At 42.6% G+C, this 22,055-nt stretch overlaps 2 protein-coding genes across 6 annotated transcripts in view; one reads left to right on the plus strand and one right to left on the minus strand.

Annotated features, from left to right (window-relative positions):
- Nucleotides 1-2,497: 2,497 nt before the first annotated feature.
- LOC101065704 (coiled-coil domain-containing protein 39-like) lies at nt 2,498-5,069 on the plus strand. Its single transcript, XM_029831108.1, has 2 exons — nt 2,498-2,791; nt 2,841-5,069. Exons 1-2 carry the CDS (start codon nt 2,498-2,500, stop codon nt 4,821-4,823), a joined length of 2,277 nt encoding a protein of 758 aa, XP_029686968.1. The 3' UTR covers nt 4,824-5,069.
- Nucleotides 5,070-5,091: 22 nt separating this feature from the next.
- Nucleotides 5,092-22,055, minus strand: part of LOC101076765 (guanine nucleotide exchange factor VAV3-like) — a 38,538-nt gene continuing 21,574 nt past the window's right edge. Inside the window, exons 21-28 of one of the 5 annotated variants that reach the window (XM_029831635.1) lie at nt 21,081-21,146; nt 20,889-20,923; nt 20,213-20,329; nt 16,893-16,980; nt 16,495-16,618; nt 12,483-12,536; nt 10,552-10,700; nt 5,092-10,185 (exon numbers count right to left, since the gene is read on the minus strand). In XM_029831635.1, coding sequence (XP_029687495.1) covers nt 10,147-10,185; nt 10,552-10,700; nt 12,483-12,536; nt 16,495-16,618; nt 16,893-16,980; nt 20,213-20,329; nt 20,889-20,923; nt 21,081-21,146 — 672 coding nt within the window. In that variant the 3' untranslated portion in view covers nt 5,092-10,146. Of the gene's footprint in view, nt 10,186-10,551; nt 10,701-12,482; nt 12,537-16,494; nt 16,619-16,892; nt 16,981-20,212; nt 20,330-20,888; nt 20,924-21,080; nt 21,147-21,252; nt 21,827-22,055 lie in introns of those variants that run through there. The other 4 variants (XM_011616238.2, XR_003887085.1, XR_003887086.1 and 1 more) reach the window with 4 other exon arrangements.

The raw sequence follows: 22,055 nt of genomic DNA on the forward strand, positions 1-22,055 counted from the left end.
ACAAGTCTTCCTCTTTTCGACATGGGAATGAATGAGGGTGAGAAGACACACTCATTGACCTCCCTTTGGAGGTGTTTGGGGCATGTCCCTCCCGGAGGAGACCCCAGGGGCAGACCGAGGACACGCTGGGGAGATTATGGCTTTCGGCTGGCCTGAGACTGCAGATAAAGAGTTGGAAGATGAAGACGACTACAAACCAACTAAGACCCAGAGGACCAAGACAACTCAGCTTGTGCCACACTACGTCACACCTTATCATAACCGAACGTGCCCTCTTTTTGGGAGCGGGATGGTCCTTTTAATTTAATAATCTGCACTAAACATGGGGCTGTAATTTGATCGATACCATTTAGTTGTGGTTGTTCCACCCCCTTATTGTGAATTCATCTTTGTCTCTTTACATAAAATAAAATCCAGTTTCAAGAATGTCACTGAACTTTCAGCCCAATTCATCCCATCAACGATTTTTCTGGCATCTTTAGCTGTGTATTAAATAAAATAAAGGAAGGGGGTGGCCAGGAATTTTCAAAGCACTCTGAAACAGCAGTTAGCAAAAGGCAGCCAGTGAGACAGGAGCACAACAAGATGAAGATTAAAGGCAGATAAATGGCAGCGGATTGGAATGAGCTTTACTTCGAGTTGGGAGAAATAAAGGATGGGGGGGGGGGGCGCGTCATAACAAAGACCCATCATGAAACAATAGTTCCCTGATGGAATGAGGCAGCAATAAACACGAACACCGCTGTTTGGCAGACCCTCAAAAGGGATTGGAGAAAACAAGGGGGGGGCAACACCTCATTAAACCCGACCGCATGAATCGCAGGCAGATGCTCTGAATTTCCTATAATAATCACCAGCCTACTATGCAGTTAGCAGGGTCAAGTTCTTCTGCTGACCTTAAAGCCACCACTGTCGTGTCTGTCAGGGAAGGCTTTCTACCTGAACAGCACATTCATATTACTTATCGTCAAACATTTAGGAAAAAGTCCCTCCCCTGTTAACTTCACCGCTTGGCTTCGCTGCATGTGGGCATCAGATTAAGTAGCTACATGGTCGTGATGGCCAATTATATGATGAGACCTTAGAAACTATGATCCCCCGCCAGTGCAAATTGGCATTAAAGATATGAAACTGCTACCCATTAATACACATTTATTCATCATTTTACATTTAATAGACCCACCATTGGCAAGCATCAAAGCACAGTTTGCATGGGGAGTCATGAGTCAAGAGAAAATAAGCAGAGAGGGAGAGATAGAGTGGGAAAGAAAGGGATAGACAGACGAGTAGAGAGCGGCGGCTCTCTGCGGATTAGCTCATTTAGACTGCTTTGATCTGTGAGATCTTAATTGCTGGGCAGCGCTGATAGAGTCCTCACAGATACTTAGCAACGCCATCCAAGATGAGACTTTTCCCCTCTCACACTTTCTCAGAAACTTGCATTAGTGTGGATTCCTGACACACGTTTCACTGATAGCACAGGGTAAACTGATTTTCTAAAGGCAGCTGGGGGAAATTTTTAGTATTCATGCATCATATTCTCAAACAGACTTCTTTCCTCTAGTTGCAGCTGGTTTCTCTTAGATTGAGTCAGGGTTTTATTTTATTTTTTTTAAAGTTGTGACCTTGCACACAACTTACGGTCTCCACTGACTATAATACAAAACCATCAAGGACATTGTTGCACTTCGCTTTGAGGCTGATTTGTAGTTTTATATCCACTTTTTCCTCCCATTGTAAATGTTTAATAAAAAGAATTACTATGCACCTGTGAAGTAAACTGAAGTTTATTATTATGTAATTATTCAAATTGAAAATAGATATTTCATTTCATTGAAGCAACATGATAGACAGCTCATTAAAGGTACATTAAAGGTCAACCCAAAAGAGCTGTGGACCAATGCAGCGAATGAAAGAGGAAGGTGCAAAGATATAAACACATGCACAAATATACGGCCCCCAAAGTGGGATAATGGCTTTAACAGAGACCACTAACCTCCTGTGACATTGTAGCTTCTTTCATCCTTTTATATGTTTCGGTTTTTATCTGTAAACATTTTATTTTAAATAAATTAACCTATATCAGGTGTAGTTTCTGCTTATTTCTCTGTAATAGAGGTTTGCCTCTTTTTATCTTGTATGAAAGGACATCAAAGCACTGTGCATTTAATATATAGAGTTCAAAGCCACTAACAATACTAATATAACGATAGAAAATATTGTTTCAGTTTTCTTGTGTAGATAATTATTGTATGACCTATACCCCAACACTTAATTGAGTAAATCAAAAGAAAACACCATGATAAATATTTTCAATGCAGTTTTATCTGAGTTGCGGTGGGATGAGAGGACGCTCCTCCCCCAACTTAATGAGCAAAACACTGATTTGGCAGAGAAGATCACGAATGTGCTGCATCTTCTGGAGTTGGAAAATGACAAAGAGAAAAATGTGGCTGCATTCGGTCAAAACTTGACTGAAATGTTTAACAATCTGAAAATGGAGCTGGAGGACATGGATGCCTTGATTAAGGCAGGGGAAGCAGATATGAGTTTCCAGAATCACTGCAGAGCTATTTCAGAAAGAGAGACTGGTAACATGATGCAAGAGAAAGCTAGAATTAAGAAGGACCACAGCACTTTACTTCAGAAGAAGTACGTGAAAGAGGCTGCAGTTTTCAAGGTCCTTCAGCAGCTAGATGAATATAGCCAGCAGGAGGAGCACCACAAAAAGCAGCTTGAGGCTCTTGTAGAACTTTCTGAAGAAAGAGACTTGATGGCCATTCACAAATATGCAAAGGAAGATGATAAGATCATAAATCACTCTTCTTGCCACAGACAAGAAGAAAAAGGAGGCTGAGAGAAAACTCAAAATATTTAACAAAGAGTGGTACGAAACCTTAACCGCGGAGATGGCTGTAGACAAAGCCAACGAGCTGATATTGCAGCTCTTCCAAGAGACCAAACAACTGACCACCCAGTGGGAAAAATTCATTAAACAGGTGAACGAATGGTCTGCTCAGAATCAGGAGTACCAGCGGCAACTGTTTCAATATAAACTGACCATCCAGGAGGAAAAGTCCAAGATTACAGAATTGACCCTCTTGGAGAAAAGTCACAAGTCAAAAGAGAAAAACCTTTTGATTTCTCTCAGGAAGGCCGCAGATCACATTTTACATTTGGAGCAGAATGTGAATGAGTGCATTGCTAAAGAGCTAACGCAAAAAACTGAAAATAGTTCTCTATACAAAATGTTAAGCAGCACACAGCTGGTGTTGGAGAGTTTGAGGTCTAAAATACGCAGGATAGAAGGTGAATGCTTGACTTATACAATGAAGGTTGAGGAGGTCAGGGCAGAAAATCATAACTTGGCAGAACAACTAAATGCTGTGACTCAGAAAACCCTCAGCAAGGACGAGAAAGTGGTATATTTAGAGTGGCTCCGGACCGATCAGGAATGTACCATTAAGAAATTGGAAGGCAGGATTGAAGAGCTTATGGGAAAACTCAATTCCCAAACAAAATTTCTGGAAGCCAAAACAAAAGAGGAGACGACAAGCATTTTGCAAATTGCGAGGAATAAAGTCACGATTGCGGAAATGGAGACCATGAGAATTAAAATAGAAGATCAAATAATGATGCAGGAGAGCAACGCTTATAAGATCAGAGGTGAAAAAACCTTAGTGCAGCAAAGGCTGGCAATGATGCAGGGGAGGAAAGACGACAGCCAAAAGTTTGACTTCCTGAAAACTATTGCTGAGCTGAGCAGTGCGGTTGAGGAGACCAAAAAGTTAGCCAGTTTTCATAAGAAAGAAACAAGTGCTGCCGAGGACGAAAATTCCTTTTTGAATAGACAAAATGAAAGGTTAATGAAACAAAAGGGACAATGGTCCGAAAAGGTGGCCGAGCTCGACCTGATCACTGACACCAACGAGAAAGCGCTGAAGAGTCTATTAAAAAAAAAGTGCGACATGGTGGCACACGTCAAGGTCCTGAAGACGGAAGAGAAGAACATGATGGAGCTGCTGCTAAACAAGACGGATGAAAATTTTTCCTTTGAGAGGACGAAGCTGGAGCTGGAGAAAGCAATAAAAGTGAGGGAGGACGAGATCAGAGAATTCATGAATCTGATGAAAAAGCAGGTGAAGTTGAGTGAGCAGGAAAGGCAAAGATTTGCGATGGAAATGAATCAGAAACTGGACATGCTCAACAAAATGAAGATGCAGTTCGAAGTTAAATTCTTCCTTGTGGCAGAAGAAGACAAGTCACAGGCTTACTACATCATAAAAGCTGCACAGGAAAAGGAGGAGCTCATCCGTAAAATAAATTTACTGGAAGCTCAAATCTACATACATGACAACAAAGCGATGGAAAACACACTTTCACAGTACAAAAGCAGCAACGCACAGTTCAAGAATGTCTGCATCAACATAAAAAACCGGGAATCAGGGATGCAAGACTTACATGAGACAAAGGACTTAGCTAAGATGATTGAGTATAGGAAAAGACAGATATGGGAGCTCCAGAGTGAACTCGAGGATTTGAACTGTAGCTATGAGGGTTTGTTGGAAAAAGAGATGTATGAGGATAAGGAAGCCGAGCTAAAACGCTATCTACTCGCCAAACGGACGAAGGAATTCACACTTCAGAAGGAAAAATGCGACAGAGTCACAAAGGAGTGCTCTAGGTTGATTAAGGGCACCGAGAAACAAGCAGGAGCAACCAAGTTGAAAGATTTAAGAAACTTCACCCAGACTGCAGCCGATAGGTTAATTGAGGCTGTGAAGCACAATCCTAAACTTTATCAATACGTGAAAAAAAATTAATACATTTTCCTACATCGCAGACAGTAAACAAAGTTGGAAATTGTGGAATATTTGTACCTGTCAAAAAAATAATAGGATAGGATATCAGTCTAAAATGATCCTTCCAAAGAAATCTGAAATTTTACATCCAAATTTCAATTCTTTTTTTGGAGTGTTTCTGCAATGGTACATCCATTTCCAGGACTTACATAAAACATCAAATTGCATTTAAATTTTTTTCTGTCCTGATTATTTTTCCACACAAAACACATGGCAGTAGTTGTTAAAGGGAAAACATGAATGGGATGAGGTTAAATGCAAAAGTACATATAAATAATAGAAGTTGATACATTTATATATCTGAGAGTTCACAATAAAACTTTTTTTTTTTTAAATGAAAACTTTAATTTTTTTCCCATGAGACTCCCTAGCCCAAATTTTCAATACAGATAATTTGCATTCAGCACTTTTATCGATAAAGTTTCCTAGAGGCAGGGCTTGGAATTGATCATACTTCAGTCTCTAAGCTAAAAAACAGGAAAACCCATCAATCAAGGGTGAGGACGTGAGCCGGAAAACAGACTACATCATCGGCATATAGTGGCAAGTACGACCCCCGGTAAAGTGTTCTGTTCACCTTGTGGCTTTGGCAAGGGGCTTAATCGACGATGCAAATAAAACATGGGACAAGGGGCAGCTGTTTAACCCCACTTGAAAGGCCTTCGAGGCATAATTTACCCAACCTTGGATCCCTGGGGGCACTGTAGATCAGCCTCACCTACTGGATAAATTTGATCTCAGGTCCAAACCTCTGGAGGACATCAACAATCGACAATTTCACCCTATTGCATTAGACAGAAGTCTTTCCAGGCCAGAGTTGTATGTCACATTAAACCACAGCCTGACACTATTATATGAAAACCTGCTTCTAATAAGGCTGGTTTGGTCAGATTTATTCAGAGCAGAGAGATAGAGTTCCAATCTCCTGACAAGGAGCTTTGACAATAATTACCCAAATTAGACTTATCAGGCAGTGAGTAGCAGAAATATGAAAGCTTACCCGTCTTTACAATAAGTTCAATAATGGCTAAAGTGTTGGAGTTAGAGTGTAAATAATTCAAGAGAGGACCTAGTGCTTCACCACTTGGTAGGGATTTGATCCTATCAGCGACCTATTCTTTTGTAAATGGCCGACAATGAGAGTCTACCCTCTCAGCCGACTGTTTATGTGATCTAAAAATTGGCTCTGGCCTGGAGTACAGATTTGAAAGCAAGGAGTTCATATTAACCATATGTTTGGTTTTGAAATGTTTAACACCCCACACTATCTTTTAAAGACAGCATCACAATAGAATCGGCCTTGCCCTTGGCCTGGAAAGCAAGAAGCCTCAAGGGTGTATTAGTAGACTAAAATAAACAGCACAAAATATTCCAGTTTCTTAGCTTTTCTTTTTATGTGAGGAGATATTGGGCGCTGCATCCAACTACTGCAGGAGAGAGTTAGATGGTTTGGAGAGAGATCTGGTTTTTACGCTTGAGCTGCTGCCCAAGTGCCTCTATTTGCAGAGCTCACTGAGACAGCATGTACTTGTACCCCTTTGTCTTCCCTCCATATCTATCTACAGGCATCAACAACCCCATAGTTGCTATCTGACCTGCTGAACAGCCTAACTAACCCACTCAGATGTGTATGGATATTCTTCTCTTTCTATCCTTTCTCCACTCACTCTCCCCCTTCCCTTCTTTTACCTGGCTGGCTCTATTAGAGTTTGCACACTAGGATTTAACTGAGTATAGCATATAATTTATTGCAGATTAATAGTTATTATTGATGATTCACTGAAAAGGATAGTTGAATTGACATGTCTGTGGGTGTCTCAGTGCTGTTTAGCTTGAACAGTTTTGAGTTTTTTTGACAGGATACGTGCTATCGTAGTTTCACTTTGGCAAAGCTGTTGACAGTCACAAGTCAACAGCATGTGAACCCGAATCATAAAGAAAAAGTCTGTTATGAGCCCTCTGTGGTGCTGAAAGCAGGCCGCATTTGAGAGAAGCTTCTTCCTGTTTAATCCCATTAAATTCCGGAGATGATCAGTAGTGAAGACCGCAACATTATTCCACTAGATGCAGATAATGAATTTAACGTCCACACATTAATCAAGCCTAATAGACAATCCAAGATATTTCCACATCAAGCAACATTTACAGTCTTTGCTGTGGTGAGTAAGCCTTCTGTAGGGTAGAGGGTAGAGTTGGTGGGGGGGGGTAGACTTCCTGGGAAAGTAGCTGAGTAACGGAGACAAAATCCATGTGCTTCTGTGCAGAACAGGGAGAATACAATGCAATGCACAAAGCTGTTTTTGAAGAACAGAGATGTTTGGTTCTCAAACGATGGAGCTACATGAACTTATGCAATGCTTGCTAATTAGCTCTGCATTAATCATTATGCACAGGACCATAATGACTAAAGCATTAGAGTTAATTATAAACACTTGGTTATAAATCAAAAAACGTGGCTCGTAATTAGCTGCTTGAACAAATTGCCTATGGTCTGAGCTGCTTGAGCCTTAGTCACATGTTGGGCAATGACATGGACTAGATTTTGTAGGTGTGCTGACCCAGACACTCCAGATGTGTCCTGCTGTGCCTGGTGCCTTCAAGAGAGATGGGAAATAACAATTTACCTACACTTTTTATTCTTCTACCTGGTAGAGACTGAAGACTTCTGTGAATCTCCAAAGGTGTGACAAAGGGAGAAAAACAAACAGAACAACCACAGAGAGAAAGAAAAATGTTGCATCCGATATAGGAAGTGGACGGTGTGTGTCTGTGTTTGTGTATTTCAGATGAGCTATTTTTCCTCAAAGACTGTCCGGGTGGTAACAGAGCCACGGTGAAATGAGGAAGTGACAACTGATGAATCTGACCTTTTAAGATTTTTGCTTGCTGGAATGAAACCTCAAGTGACTTTGTCTTAAAAATCATGGACAAATTCAGGTTTATGAAACAGAATTCCCCGTGGAAGGTTGAGATGGTCAGAGTGGGTCCAGCGCTGTAGAGAAGGATGATACACTTCTCATGCCTAAACTCTAGACTTCTACATCTGTAAGTTTGAGCTGACTTGAACGCATATTTCTGTACGCCCGTCTTCAGGCATCACCGTAGTTGTTCTGCGATGGGCACTCTCTGCCCGCCGCTGCACCTTCGCGTGGATTCGTAGAGCAGAGGCTTTGTAATTGCAAAGCAACCTTTGTTTTGAAGAAACACAACTCCTAGAGGGATAGATTTATTAAATATTGACATCATACACACAGTTTCACGTGGAAGAGGACGGCATGATGCCCGTGTACCTCGCCCTGCAGTGAACCGCTGTTACATCACTGTTGAATCATTCACTCTGAAACCAAAAAGCATTGAGGTAAATATCCCATCTGGGTGGGCTCTCCTGAAAAGACTAGCATTTTAAATGCATTTGACTCTGTGATGCTGAATTAAATATTCTTTATCCCCCTTTGGTAATTTCAGTAATCTGAAGCACATATAAAAAATCTGGGACTATTTTTTGGGCAATAGCAGCTCAGTCTGTAGGGGGACTGGGCTGAGAAGTGGCGGTTTCTTGGCTCAAGCCACGGTGCAGACAAAACATGGAAGGTGTCCTGGTAGTAGGGGAAGATGCCAGAACACCCACTGCTGTGGTACCCTTGAGCAAGATGCCAAACCCACAAATGCTCACATAGGGCCCTGTAATGAACTGGCGACCTATTCAACCCTGCCTTTGCCAATATCTGCAACCTCCCTGTGACCCAAATTAATCAAGTTCGGTTTCTTTATTTTCACTTTTGGGAAACAGACAGTATGAATGAAAGTGGTTTACCACATCTGGTTATGACCTCGATGCCACACGTGCATAAGGTCGAGCACCTAGCCATGCTAGTTTCCATTTGCGAACACATGTGATGCAAAATGGTGGTCTGACTATACTGTAATTGATGTTGTTATAAACTGGAAGCATTTAGGAACAACAATGACTCCAGCGATGCCAGCCGTTGGATGGAGAGGTGTAAAGCCCATTATCAATGGACTGAGCAGCAGAGGAAGTGTGTTCTGTGGAGTGACAAATCATGCTTGTCTGTTAGGCAGTCAAAGGGTCGAGTTTGGTAAACGCCAAGGAAATTTACCTGCCTGGAATAATGGAGGCATTTTGGACAATTTCATGCTCTCAGCTCTGTAGCAGCAGTTTGAGGAAGGCTGTTTTCTGTTACTACATGGCTACCTTGGCTACCAAGTCACGGCTTGGACTAGAACCTAAATGGCGCACACAGAGTCCAGTCTTTAACCCTACTGACCGAATTTGGGTGAATTGGAGATTGAGAGGACAGAGAACACGAGATCTCACTCATTATCGGTGCCTGACCTCATAAAACACTCTTATTATGAAATGGCACAGAATCCCATAGAAACCTGTAACAATTGTTGCACAAGATAGATAAAGACAAGATAGTCCATTTGTCCCTCTTTTCTTACCATTTTTGACAACATCTTTTTTTATTTATGTGTCCTTTGTTCAGCAACAGTACAAACACACATCCACCTGTAGATTCATACTGAACATACAAACACAAGAATTCTTCTCATCTCACTTCTGAGATGAAAAGAAAGAAAAGCATATTTTCCAAAACTCTTGGAATGATGGTGGGAATGCTGAAAGGGTGAAGTAATCTTGATATTCCCATCACAGAAGTGATGTCACATAGACACAAATACAATTGTAGACCTCGCATCAACACTCAAATAAAGCCTGTTGCAGGCTGTGGGGAGGGGTCACAAACGGCTCCAACCCTTTTCTGCAGTGACATTTAAATATCACACGCATCAATTCCAAGGTAGAAAAATATAGCAGAAGGTTTAACAACAGTTCCAAAAATCCCTTTTGTGCTTCATTCCTGTGTTTTTCCAAGGACGGCCGCGTGCTGCATCATCAGCACGTCAGCTTCTTCATGGAACCGAAGCACAACGACACTCAATGTAAGTCTGAAACGATTGATGCAGGGTTAATGGAAAAGAAGGCACAAGGACAGCTGGGGGGGGGGGGACTTTTCTGGGCACTGCACTTCGCGGTGCGTCCTGAGGGGTAGACGAGAAATGGCGCGACACTCCCTTAACATGTGAGTTGACATCTGCTCTGAGTCCGTCAGACGGGGGGGAGCACTGTCGCTTCCACTTAAGTCAGAGTTTCTGGGGTTTTATCAAATGGACCAACTTGCAGGATGCAGAGAACAGCTGAGGCCGCTGGAGGCGGTCAGCTTTGAACGGGCGCTGAGCTGGCGCGGTTCGCTGAGCAAAGTCAGTCCTCCTCCACATAGGTGGAGGGGAACCAGCCCACCTGAGAAGCAGCAAAACGGGATTTCATTTGGCGACATGCAGACACGATATGACACAAAAAACCTCAAATTCTTTCAATATTTCTTCAGCTGTTGCTGATAAATTATTATTGATTAAAACAGAGAAACATGATTTACTCTCGAGATGTAATTAAACATAAGATGCGTATGTGGACGTTCTTCCCGAGGGGAGATTATTGTATCTCTTTCTTGCAGTGGGAAATTAGCTGTCCTATTAAAATGGCTAAATGAATTGTAAGAAATCAAAAGGAAATCATTCAACATATTTTGAGCTTCATCAGCCAGAGGTGATCATCACAGCAGAAAGGAAATATGCTCCTATGGAGAGGATGCAGCGACAGACCTACCCTCCCATCCACCTCTCCCTTCCACCACCCGTCGGGCAACTTGGTGTACACTCTGATGATGTCTCCCTTCAGCAAGGAGAGCTCCTGCGTGTCTCTGGAGGCAAAGTCATAGCGCGCAACCGCCACGGCCATCACCCGGGGAGAAAACACTGGAAAAAGAGACGCTGCCTTAATACTGGGCGCTATTTCATTCATTCGGTAATCATGTAATAAATCTTTTGTCTCGCAAACTGGATAACTGGTGGAGATCCATCAACAGATGAAGGTTCACACAAAAAAAAAAAACCTGCTGGAAGTTCTTTGAACACTGAATGCATTGTTGGATATATATGACTGTCTTCAACAGAATACCTTTCACAGAGTCATTAAACAGGAAGCACATTGAAACTGTACAACAGGTAAATCCAATAAATAACTATTATTGTGTAGAATTCCTGTTCAAGAGCATTTTCTCCTGTCTGCTTATTTTCATTAACTTGGTTCGAGCTCAGTGCAACAAGAAAGATTTCAATATTTTTCCTAATTTGACTGTTCCAAGGGCAGAATTTCCAGAATGCACATGGATGGGTCTCATGGTTTATACTGGTGTTCATAGGAAGTGTCAATGAACTTCGATGAATGTTCTCAGGCATCCAGGTCAAAGAGGATTCTTAGCTAAAGGAAACCCAACTAGATGTTGTAAGACTTTCTCTCTTATCCTTGAGGCTTAATTAACTGGTGGGAATCCCAGAGTTATACAACACCGTTTTACTGAAAGCTGTTATTCTTCGTGGTCATTGGTGATGATTTACTTTAATAAAGTGTAGATTATCCCATTCATCATGTGATGTTGGCGTGAACATTGGTGAAACTGTGGTGAGAGATCCCAGGACAGCATTGTAAGTGGTTGGTAACTGGTGTCAAAGATGTTAGCAAAGATGACTTCTTTTACTTCTCTTTTAATTGGTAAGAGATGAAATGTTCAAAAACAAAAGGAAGTCCATTTAAAATTTCTTAGGCCCAGGGTTACCATGCCAACTTGTTTCAACGTAATTAATAAAGGCCTGGTCTTTGAATGCAGCTGGAGGCAGCGACCAAACCAACATACGAATTAGTTCATGTGTATTAACTAACTGCAGTAGCTCATTCTGTGTATGTGTGTGTTTCTGTATCTATGTTATACCGTTCAAATAAAGTAGAACCCAAGCATACAAAACATGATTATCTATGGGAAAATGTGATCTCTGTCCCAAAAAACAGGTCTAAACTCTCTGTCAGCACAACAACCTGTTCTGTTTTAAATTTTCCTTAAAAAAACAACTATTATTAATGATTTTCTAACATTTTTAACCCTGAACGGCTGATCTAACCCTGAAATTAAAGGCCTCCCATTGAAAGGGGCAGTGACACGGGCTTGTGCACACATGTCACTGCGCACGAGTCACAGTCTACATAACACCAGCACGCGCGCGTGATTAGCTTATCTGTGGACACACAGGAGAAAAAGACTGCAGAAACATGCTGGACGAAAGAAAACATCTGCACATTATGCCGCCACACGGGCTGGAGCCAACACGTACACGCATGCATATGTAGAAACTGATTGTCATGCAGTGTTCGTCTCATGTCAGTATAATGAGAAAAAAGGTTGCTTTGCTGCATTGGAATTTCGATGATACTCAACTACAATGTTCAGTGTCAGTAACTTCGACACACGCATTAAAATACAGTCAGTATAATTTATTGGGCAACTTTTAAGAGTTTTCTCATGTGTTTTATTAAAAGATCATTGCTATTTGATAAACAAATGTTGCCTCATTGTCAATGTATTCTTCTTTTTTTTTTTTTAATGGCATCAGTGACCACGTTCAGGTGTAGCAGACAGGCGTCATGAGGAAATTTGAAAATAAATCAAGGGGGAGACATATAGAAAAGAAAAGCTGTACCTTTACCTGACCAGAAAGGCGAAGAGGAGGGAGGAACAAAGCCGCCGTCGCCAGGAGGAACTACAGAGAAATTGGGCGAGTAATGGGGGGCTTAGACCATGGTGGGAACAGAGATAGAGGCAAAGTAGGCAGAATAGAGAAGGATAGAGGGAAAGTTGGCAAAGTCAGGGAGGAAGCAAACTTTTTTTTTCTTAAATATAACACGGAGGAAAATCTGTGACAATGATTTTTTTTCCATTCGGTATTCATCCTTCCTGTTGCAGAGGTGACTAGAGCAAAACCAATCAAAGTTCCATTTTTAAACATTGTATCTTCTATTCCAGATGGGCTTTATTTTGTTGGTGTATAGTGTGGGTTTTTTCAACAGCTGGTTTGGCTGATCTGATCCTATCCAACAACAACAAAAAAAAGAGAGATTTCATCATTCACACATCACAAGTTCATCATTACCACACACACATGCTGCACCTAATCATTCTGACTACATCCCATCTTAACATGAAGTCACTCTGCATAATAACTTATAAAAACATGGTTTTAAGGTAAGGAACAGGTGAATATGAGCGGCAGCAGTGTGGGATTAAGCGTGTCGGCACACAGCGGGGATCCCTGACACGTTCTCTCCGTGCACACAATATCCCATCGGAGGCAACAGACCGTCACACTGAGAAAACCACCTCCTGTCACCACCACAATATGTCTCCATGCCTCCTCGCTCTCCCCCTACAGCGATAAGTAAATGCAGGCCACTGTGTGTCAACTGTTCAACCAGAGTCCACTGCTGACATCACTGCAGCAAGGACAATATAACAACATGAACAGGCAAATATATGCATATATATTGAGACTAGCCTATAATATGAAGTCCACCTGAATTCGTATATCAATGTAAATACCAGTTAATTTTTTTTTCAACTTTTTAAACATATAAGAGCTCCCCTGTAGGTCAAGAACAGGGAAAAACTCTAATGACTATGAAAATAGAAATCAAAGTGCATCGTAGTTCATAATTGTTATTAAACATGAAACAGAGCTGTTCAAATATATTGAATTGAATTGAATCAGATTTATTGCCATTGTTCATGTAATACACAGTATTACACAAGCTAGGAATTTGTCTTGGTGTGACGCTGCGACATTCAACATAAAGAAGACAACACTAGAATAAGATAAATAAAATAAAATAAGACATATATACAGTATATACATAAATAGTAAGAAATAGTAAGAAATAGATATACTCCTGAATATGAACAACTAACGCAACCGATCCAAAGTATCGGATCGGGAACCGATACCAGCCCTTTTGAGAGTATCGGATCAGATAAGGAGGAAATACGCCCAATACTGTTTGTAAACAAAGACAGTTGCATGGCAACGGAAGTATGATGGAGGCTAGCGGAGGTTAGCCGCCAAATGCTCCGACTGCTCAGATCTGGCAACTACATAGCTGCTTTGGTGCTAATATCTACTTGAAGTAAGCACTGCTTTCGTGTATCAGCCAACTTAATCGGATCAGCATCAGCAAGGCTGTGTTTATTTAGTATAAGGATCAAAATATAGCTGGATCGGGACAACCTTATTAATCATTAGTCAAGAAGAAATCCCACTGATCCTGACGCACTGTTGTGACAGACAAAATATTATCTCGAATCAAGATCCTGGCTCTTTTTTCATGAGAGGATTTTGAACAATATTCAGCAGTTCTGTGTTCACTCATCCTCGCGTCTGCGCAAGATCCCAACCTGTGATTTATTTATTTCTTTTTAGCCTGACATCTGTCTTTCCGCAGAGGCTGTTTACCAGACCGCGACGCCGTGCCCACACTCAGTCTGCCTGTGGGGGTGGACGATTTAAGGCAATAATAATCCATCCCAGAATTCGCCGAGACAACGGCGGCTCTGTCAAGGCTCTCTCACAAAAAGCAAAAAAAAAAAAAACACAGCGAATGTCAGCGAAGCACAAAGACACCTCTCGCAGAGAGCTGCTTTGAAGCCCGATGTGCTGGGAGGCCGACGCTGCCAGCGGAAGCAGAGGGACGAGGATGTGGCAGAATTTTACATCCGAACAGACACAAAAGGCTAACTTTGACTTTGTTCCGGGCTTCGTCTGCTTGGCTATGCTGCGCCGTGAGCGTCTGGGCTTACATGCACGTCTCGCTTTACGCCGTAAGAGTTTACCTCCAGCTGCTCTCTGCTCTTTCACATCAGATCGTACTTGCCAACTTTTTCTGGAAACAGGCTCAGTCCCTCGCTTGGACCGGGGTGGTATTTCCCAGGAGTGCGCCAGCAGGCGGATGTCATGCAGTTTTCTCTGCTGCCAGCCCGAGTGAAATGTCATGTCCTGTCAGGATGATTGTGAAGCCATCTCAGAGCTGAGCGGTGTGCGGAGTGCAACGTTTGTTGTAGGAGGCTCCTGGTGCTTGCCTGGGGCATGTGGCCCTAACTGGGGCCTCTTTGCCGAGCCTGGTGAGCTGCTGAGGCTCCTGTGACTTACTTTCACTCCTGCTCACCAATGATTCTTTGGTTTTTGCCTCCACCACCATCGCTGGTTTCCCAGCGGTGTCACACCTTTTTTTGAACTTGGGAACCGGGTTGAGAAGCGGAGGGTTCGCGGTTCGAGCCCCGTTGTAGTCAAAACTTGGGAGGTGTTCAGGTTGCAGGGGAAGGTGGCAGAACACTGCCAAAATACTCTTGAGCAAGGCACTGAACCTGCAAATGCTCCCACAGGGCCCTGCAAGGAGATGGCAACTTTGCCCGTATGCATCTGGGAATAGGCCCAGCACCCTCCAAGAAAGGTTTATAGCAGTCAAGATAAAAAAAGAAGATTATTATTTATATGTATTGAGAGTGTAAGAGCCATTTCAATAGCTCTCAGTTCGTGGTTAGAAATGCTGCCAATTTATGCTTTTTCCCCACTCTTTCAGTTTTCTAGATTCATTTATAAACTCTATCTCTACCCATCATCTACAGAGAGCTTCCTTTTACAACATCTTGCTTTTTGTTTTTTCAACTCTCACCAACGATGCAGCGATTTTTCAAACGCAATCTCAAGGACACAAATGCTAACATGCATTAAAGGGAACAGGTGGAAATCAAACATGTGTTTTTCTTTTCTTGGTTTGCTAAATTATCACTTCAGAATCTGCTGCATTCTGACAGCATTTCTGTCTGGTAACACAGTAGAATGACTCATTTCCTCTCTGGTAAGATGGCAAAATTAAGCCAAAACCATGGGCAATAGTTAAAAAAAAAAAGATGCACCACAGCTGGCCACGCTGCTAACACACTACATCAAACGGGTTGTTTTTTCCTCACAGTAAGTTTTTAGAGAAATAAAACAAACTATAAATTTTCACAGATTGCATAATATCCCAAAGACTACCGGTAATTACCAAAGTTCAGCTCAGCCTTCCAGCTTGATCAACCTAAGTTTTATATCTTTGTGCCACTGGAAATTTGTGCATTTTAAAATGCGTGAGGCATTGAAAAATACATGAATTATAAATATAAAATAACAACTTTTGATTTGTAGACCTAACACAATAAAAAAAATAAATGTATGAAATAACTTTTGCTAAAGTAAGATTCATTGAAAAAATGTCCATCAAGACTGGATAAATTCAATAAGTTTGTTAAATAATCCAAATTAGCACTAGAAAAACACGATAGTGGGAAAACATTATGTTCATATTCTTCAAGATGTTGATTAAACTGTTAAGCTGAAGAGAGATTTCATTTGAATTAAGGCATCCGATGACCTTTTCCTCTGTTGTTTTTCTTAGAACGCATAAAATAAATAAATATGACAGGAAATTATAAAGAGAGGGAGCACTCTCGGTGTTTCTGAAGCCTTTTTTATCAGCACCACATCAACATCCGTAAGTGAACCCAAAAAGGGCAAAACAAACTCTATGAACTCTTATGAACGCCAACTGTGAGGATGTGATGGTGAGCTGCGTTTCCAACTATTCCATGGCCTCTTCCTGATAACCTGGTTGTTAAAGAGGCGGACTCACCACTGCCAGCTTTGGTAATGCTCCTGTTTTCCTCAGACGGTTCCCTGTAGGGGACCTGTAGAGTGGTGTCCAGACCTCTGAAACCCTCCTTCAGAGAGTATTGCTTGTAGTATTCCACCAAGTCCTGAGTCAGTCAATCACATGACAGCAAACCGTGAACACAAGAAGCCACAGGTGAAGTGCGCCAACATGGTGCCGCACAGAACCTTCATTAGCTTGTTTCTACATCTGAGTTCCAGTGAGCTAAAGCACTGCAAATGTAGAACAAACAGAAACGGCAAAATTTCCCCTTGCATTGTTCTCGTGGAATGCTATAAATACAGGCTAATGTTAAGGTGTTTACAGTCAATGCTGCGGCAGGTGTACAAAATCTAAAAACTAAAATAAAAATGTCTCACCGCGACGGTTTTGAACAGCCGGCTCTCGGCGATGTAAAAGCATCCATCCTTGGTCAGGATCTTGATGTGCTTCACTTTGTCGTTGAACCTGCAACAATGAGATGCGCCTTGTTGAGCACTGATGCCCCACGTGCCTATCTGCTACATATCCATCCATCACTAATGTCTGCTGAAAGTGCTGAAAACAAATGCGCAAATGAAAGACCGGAATGGAAAGCACGGTAGATTTACCCATTCCCATAGCGTCGCTCTGGTTATGTAAATATTTTGGCTTATTTGATCCTTCATCACAGGCGACGCCATGGGAAAAAGCTGCTATTTCTTTGTAGATTGTTTTTACCTTTCCGGGCATCATCAGCTCCTCATTGTCTTTTTTATAAAGCAGCACGGTCTGATGGAGTGCATCAATTTCTCACCTAAGCCGGGCTGCTAAGCGTATTGACAGAACTGACTCTGCTTGGCTTGAAAAATCAAAATAACAAGAAGCCCTCCACAAGACCGAGGATCGACAGCACGAGCTTCAATGACGGCTGTCTGGAGTCGGGGAAGCATTGCAGACTGGTCTTCCACAGCCACCAGTGGCATCCTACAAAACCAGGATGCGGGGCTGTGACCACAGGTCTCACAAGAGGAAGACAGGCCCCTAATGGTCTCTGATCGGAGCTCTAGACAGCACACGCCGAAGGTTGTTTGTCACTCAAACCTTCTTTTGTATCATGAATATGGGGAGAACACACATAACACACATGTACGCATGTAAGTAAAAACAGGGAGGCAGTGATAAAATCCCAGTCTGGATTTGGCCTCTGTGCTCTAAGGCTGGTGGAACTGAGTCACCATCACTCACGCTGCCCCTCCCGAAACACCGGAACCCATTTTCACTCCCAGCATCATCAGCTAGTGTTGTGAATTCCTTGATATCATGTTGAAGGCAGGTGTCACCATTTTGGTAGTGGGAGGAGGGGTAATTTCAAGGTTTATAGAAAATGGTGAAACAACAACATGACTGCGTAATACTCTTTACCATCAATCAATGACAACAAATTCTACAATTCCAATTAAATAAGTGACTAAAAACCAATCAAGTCAGGGACAAACACAGCTCATTATCAACCTTGTCGTGAAAAGGAATGAAGTGCGACCAATCTGGTGCTGAGCACAGTTCTGCATATTGCATACATCCCATATGGTGACGTGCAAGTGACACTGGAGGCAGATCTGCATTGTAAACCTCTCGGGGCTGCCCAGAAGAGCCAGGAAGGAGTCGTATCGCAAATGCACTGATCCATTATGAATATATGGTGAGTGATACATTATTGATGTGCATAACACATGCCCACAGACAGGCCCTCTTCTTCGCCAGCCTCCGACGGCGGCACGCACACGTACCACCAACACGTGTCGGTGTTTGACATCAGAGAGTTCCAGTTGATTATTAGCTGCTCTCCGCATAAAGCTCCATTATCTCAAACCGCCATCCTGATAATGATCTTCAGCAGTAAGACAGGCAATTATGACCGGAGTGTTGAACCGGTCCTCCACATCAAAGCTTCAAACGAGCCCATTTGGTGTGTGTGCACTACACCAAATGGGCTGGAATGGTCTCCCCGACATTATTTCAGAGTGACACCTCGATCGTTACGATCTTTTTGTGGAGCGGCCGCGCCAGGTCACCGGGGCTTGACAGCTTCTTCCGTCTTTTTTTTTTCTTTTTTTTTCAAAATTAAAAAGGAAAAAAGCAACAATCTTTGATGTACTTGAAAGATATTCACGAGTCAAATGGACAATGGCGCTTCAAATAAGGGTCACAGAGGCAGCAAAGTCATTTACCAACATCTAAGATGAAAAGGAATGTTTTATCTGCAGTTGAGGTGTTTGAAATGTATTTCTATGACTGGCAGCCAAAGATTAGCAAAGAGTCTGAGGCAGGCTATCAGGCCGTCCTTGAGCATTTGTCTGTGTGAGGAGAGACAGACAATGGAGAACTGATCCTCCTCCTCACCCAGGTTGGAATCAGTAAAGCTGCAAAAACTCTAAAGTTTGAATTTTCTTGTTTGTTTTGTCTGGAAAAACATCCCACTAAAATACCTCTCTGCATATTCCTGGGGGGATATCTCAGTCCTGTGCTCCTCCTGTGGTTAGAATGGCACAATTGCTAATAATGCCAGGTTTAATTCAGCCAGACACGTTTGACATCAGGTCCCCAACCTCCTGCCCAGCCGGCCATCAGCTCCGTACCAGCCTGGCCCTGCTCAAGGTTTCTTCCTGTTACGGGGGGGTTCTCCTTGCCACTGATGCTTGCTGTGTGGTCCTGTTCCCTTGTCCTGGCTTTCTATAAAGCTCCTAGAGACAGAGGCTCCTAATTGCAAACTATTATCCATCAAATTCCTATTTCATGATTTCATTATTTGTCAGGGAAAATCTTTTTGCCTAATTTGGCCTTCAGACCTTTTACCCAAGGACATGGTAATTTGTTCCAGACCACTGTCAAAGAGGTAGTCGGTCAGATAATCAGAAACCTTTGACAGCCTTGTTGGCCTTAAAAGACACATCCAGGAATCAGGCATATCTGCCTCCCAGACTGTGGAGCAGATGACCGTTTAAACCAAACCTTGACTGGTTGGGTGGAATCCCAACATCAATAAACTTCACTGGAGTCACTGGTTTTAACACCATCGAACGCTAGATGACGAGAAGGATCTTCAGGAGCTTCGAAGCAAAGACGCCACACAAGGCCACACCCAACCAAGCATTCTCTGTCTTTTCACAACATAGTCCCAAAGATCCTTTTCGTATTTATGTCAGAATATAAGGTGTGTTTGGTATTTGTCGCTTTGGATGTTTGTTCAAATCATCCAAAGCGACAAAAGGAACAAATGTAGCAGGCGGCGTGTCTTGTTTTGTTCGGTCTGCTTTAAATTATAGCTGACCTAAGATTTCTACTTTTCCATTTGTAAAATATTTGGATTCATATACGGTATGTTATATATCGTATATCTATTTATTTATTTCTGTTTTAGCGATGCCATCTTCCCCCCCCCCCCATTCTCCACTCGTGCCTGATGAGGAGTCACTTCATGTTTTTTTCCAGCATGAATGGGACACAGCATGATCCCCTTCAGCTGCGCTTCATTCACCGCCAGCGCGCGATGAGCTGTTTGTTTTCAGGCGCTGAATCATCGTCGGGAGCGGTGACTCGGTCAGCTTGTTCGCCCGAATGATGTCCGCCGCCCGTCCCTCGTTACTCAGATGTAATTCAGCCGCTCCAGCAAAGCTGTGGCGGACAGTGCAGGGAAGGATCAGCGCAGCCCATCACTTACTTTATGCTGAGGGCGTATTCTGTGCACTCTTTGCTCCTGTGGCGAACCAGGAAGGTGCTGTTGTCTCGATCCGAAAGCTCCAACTCTGCCTGGCATCTCTCCATTGGTCCTGCAAACCTGGACAGGACAAGAAAGGACTAATAAAGGAAAACAGAAGGTCAAGAGCATGAGGCCAGACTGTCAATGCTACTGCTAATAATATTAATAACTATTATGATACTAATAATGATCGGTTCTAGCCACTTTTTTATCTTAACACAAACGGATGCGAACAAAATTTTTCTTTGGAGACAATTTGGGGTTAAAAAAGCCAATAAATTGCTAGTATGGCAATATTTTTCATATGGCGATATCACATTGAGACAAAGCTATTGCGATACTATCGTATCGCTGCAAGGAGTTCTTGTCGGAATCACGTAAAGTTCTCGTAACAAAGTAACACCCGAGCTCCAGCTTGTCTTTAACTCTGCTGTTCCCGTGTCTCCTGACAGAAACGTTAGAAAGAAGCAGAAATGGCAGAAACCTAATTCATCAAAGATTTCCTTGAGAATGAAGGAGAACAATGGCTGAATGGATTAAATTATTTGTTGAATTGTTTGTCAAATGCATGAATGAAAAGGCCGCTTGCTCCCATTTGGGGAATTTGACATGAATTGAGTGGTATTTTTTTGCTTACCAGAGCTGGGAGGAGTAATCCACAGGCTTTGGAACCTGGCGGAGAAAAGCACTGTGGTTATTTTGTGGGATGATGCGGATTGATACAGATAAAGAATTGGCAGATTTTGGGGGCTTTCGTGATATTCAAGCCTTGAACAAACTCTTACAAACTGCGACAACGTGTTTCACTGATGGTGAAATGTGCACTTACACACGGACAGGGCCTGACGGCGTCGCTCGGGAAGAAGCCGATCTTGCTCGTTGCCAGGATCTTGCCCTGCGAAGGCAAACGGCTGTTAATCGCATTACAAATATATATGACTGGGAGCAGTTAAACCTGCTTCGTTCCCTCTCCCCCCTTTCTCTTCCTCTCCCACACTCACCGCAATAAATCGTCTGCAATTAGCACACAACAAGCAGCGCCTCTAATTTGCAGCCCAAGTTAATTATGGTTCAAACTCTGCCGGCAGTGAGATTTGTACAGCATCAAAACAAGAGCCTCGTTTAACGCTAAATAATGGATCTTATTCTGGTCTTTGAATGCCTAAGCAGCTTCCAGGCTCGCGCGAATAACAACTGCTGTTTAGCTAACCGGCCTCGAGCAAACACAAGCGCCGTATGGAAGTCATTATTTCCATCACCGAGTGGCGCAGATGCGTTTCTCTCTGACTCCGAGTGAAGGAAAACTGTTGAGCAAACGACTTTACAATCTTTCCCCAGCCTTCATTCATAACCTTGAAGCTCCCCCAGGTGTCCCGGTGCCGGGCTCTATTCCTTCATCGAATTCGAGGCGGTGTGAAGTTCCAGTTGGAAGGTCGGCGTCCATTGAGTCGATCTGAGAATCTGGCAGATGTGGGAGCGCTTGAGCCAGCCTCCCGCCCTGTTTGTGCTTTCCTCTTCACTCCTCCTTATTAGAGTATGAAATGCTTTTTGGGACCGTGCAAGTCCCGGCACTAACTAGATTGGAAAGCAAATCTTTAGCCATCTCTGTGATTCATTCGGTGTAATAACATTTCATCAAAGCTTTTTTTGAGAGCCACTCTATATTTGTTATGCCTTCAATAAGCGTATGATAAAGATTAAACTTATTACTCTGGTGGCATAAACAGGCAGCAGCCAAAGGATCAAATGAAATTATGGTGATTGATTGTATTGTTCTGCCTGTGGGATGGTGGATAATTGTCTC

The sequence above is a fragment of the Takifugu rubripes genome, chromosome 22 (genome assembly GCF_901000725.2).
Source record: "Takifugu rubripes chromosome 22, fTakRub1.2, whole genome shotgun sequence".
Classification (NCBI taxonomy): Eukaryota; Metazoa; Chordata; class Actinopteri; order Tetraodontiformes; family Tetraodontidae; genus Takifugu; species Takifugu rubripes.

Excerpts from the sequence above, each read along its gene's own strand:
- LOC101065704 (XM_029831108.1), top strand. The coding sequence starts at position 2,498 with ATGGAGCTGGAGGACATGGATGCCTTGATTAAGGCAGGGGAAGCAGAT. Across the intron at positions 2,792-2,840 it reads TGATGGCCATTCACAAATAT|AAGAAAAAGGAGGCTGAGAG; the intron begins GCAAAGGAAGAT and ends GCCACAGACAAG.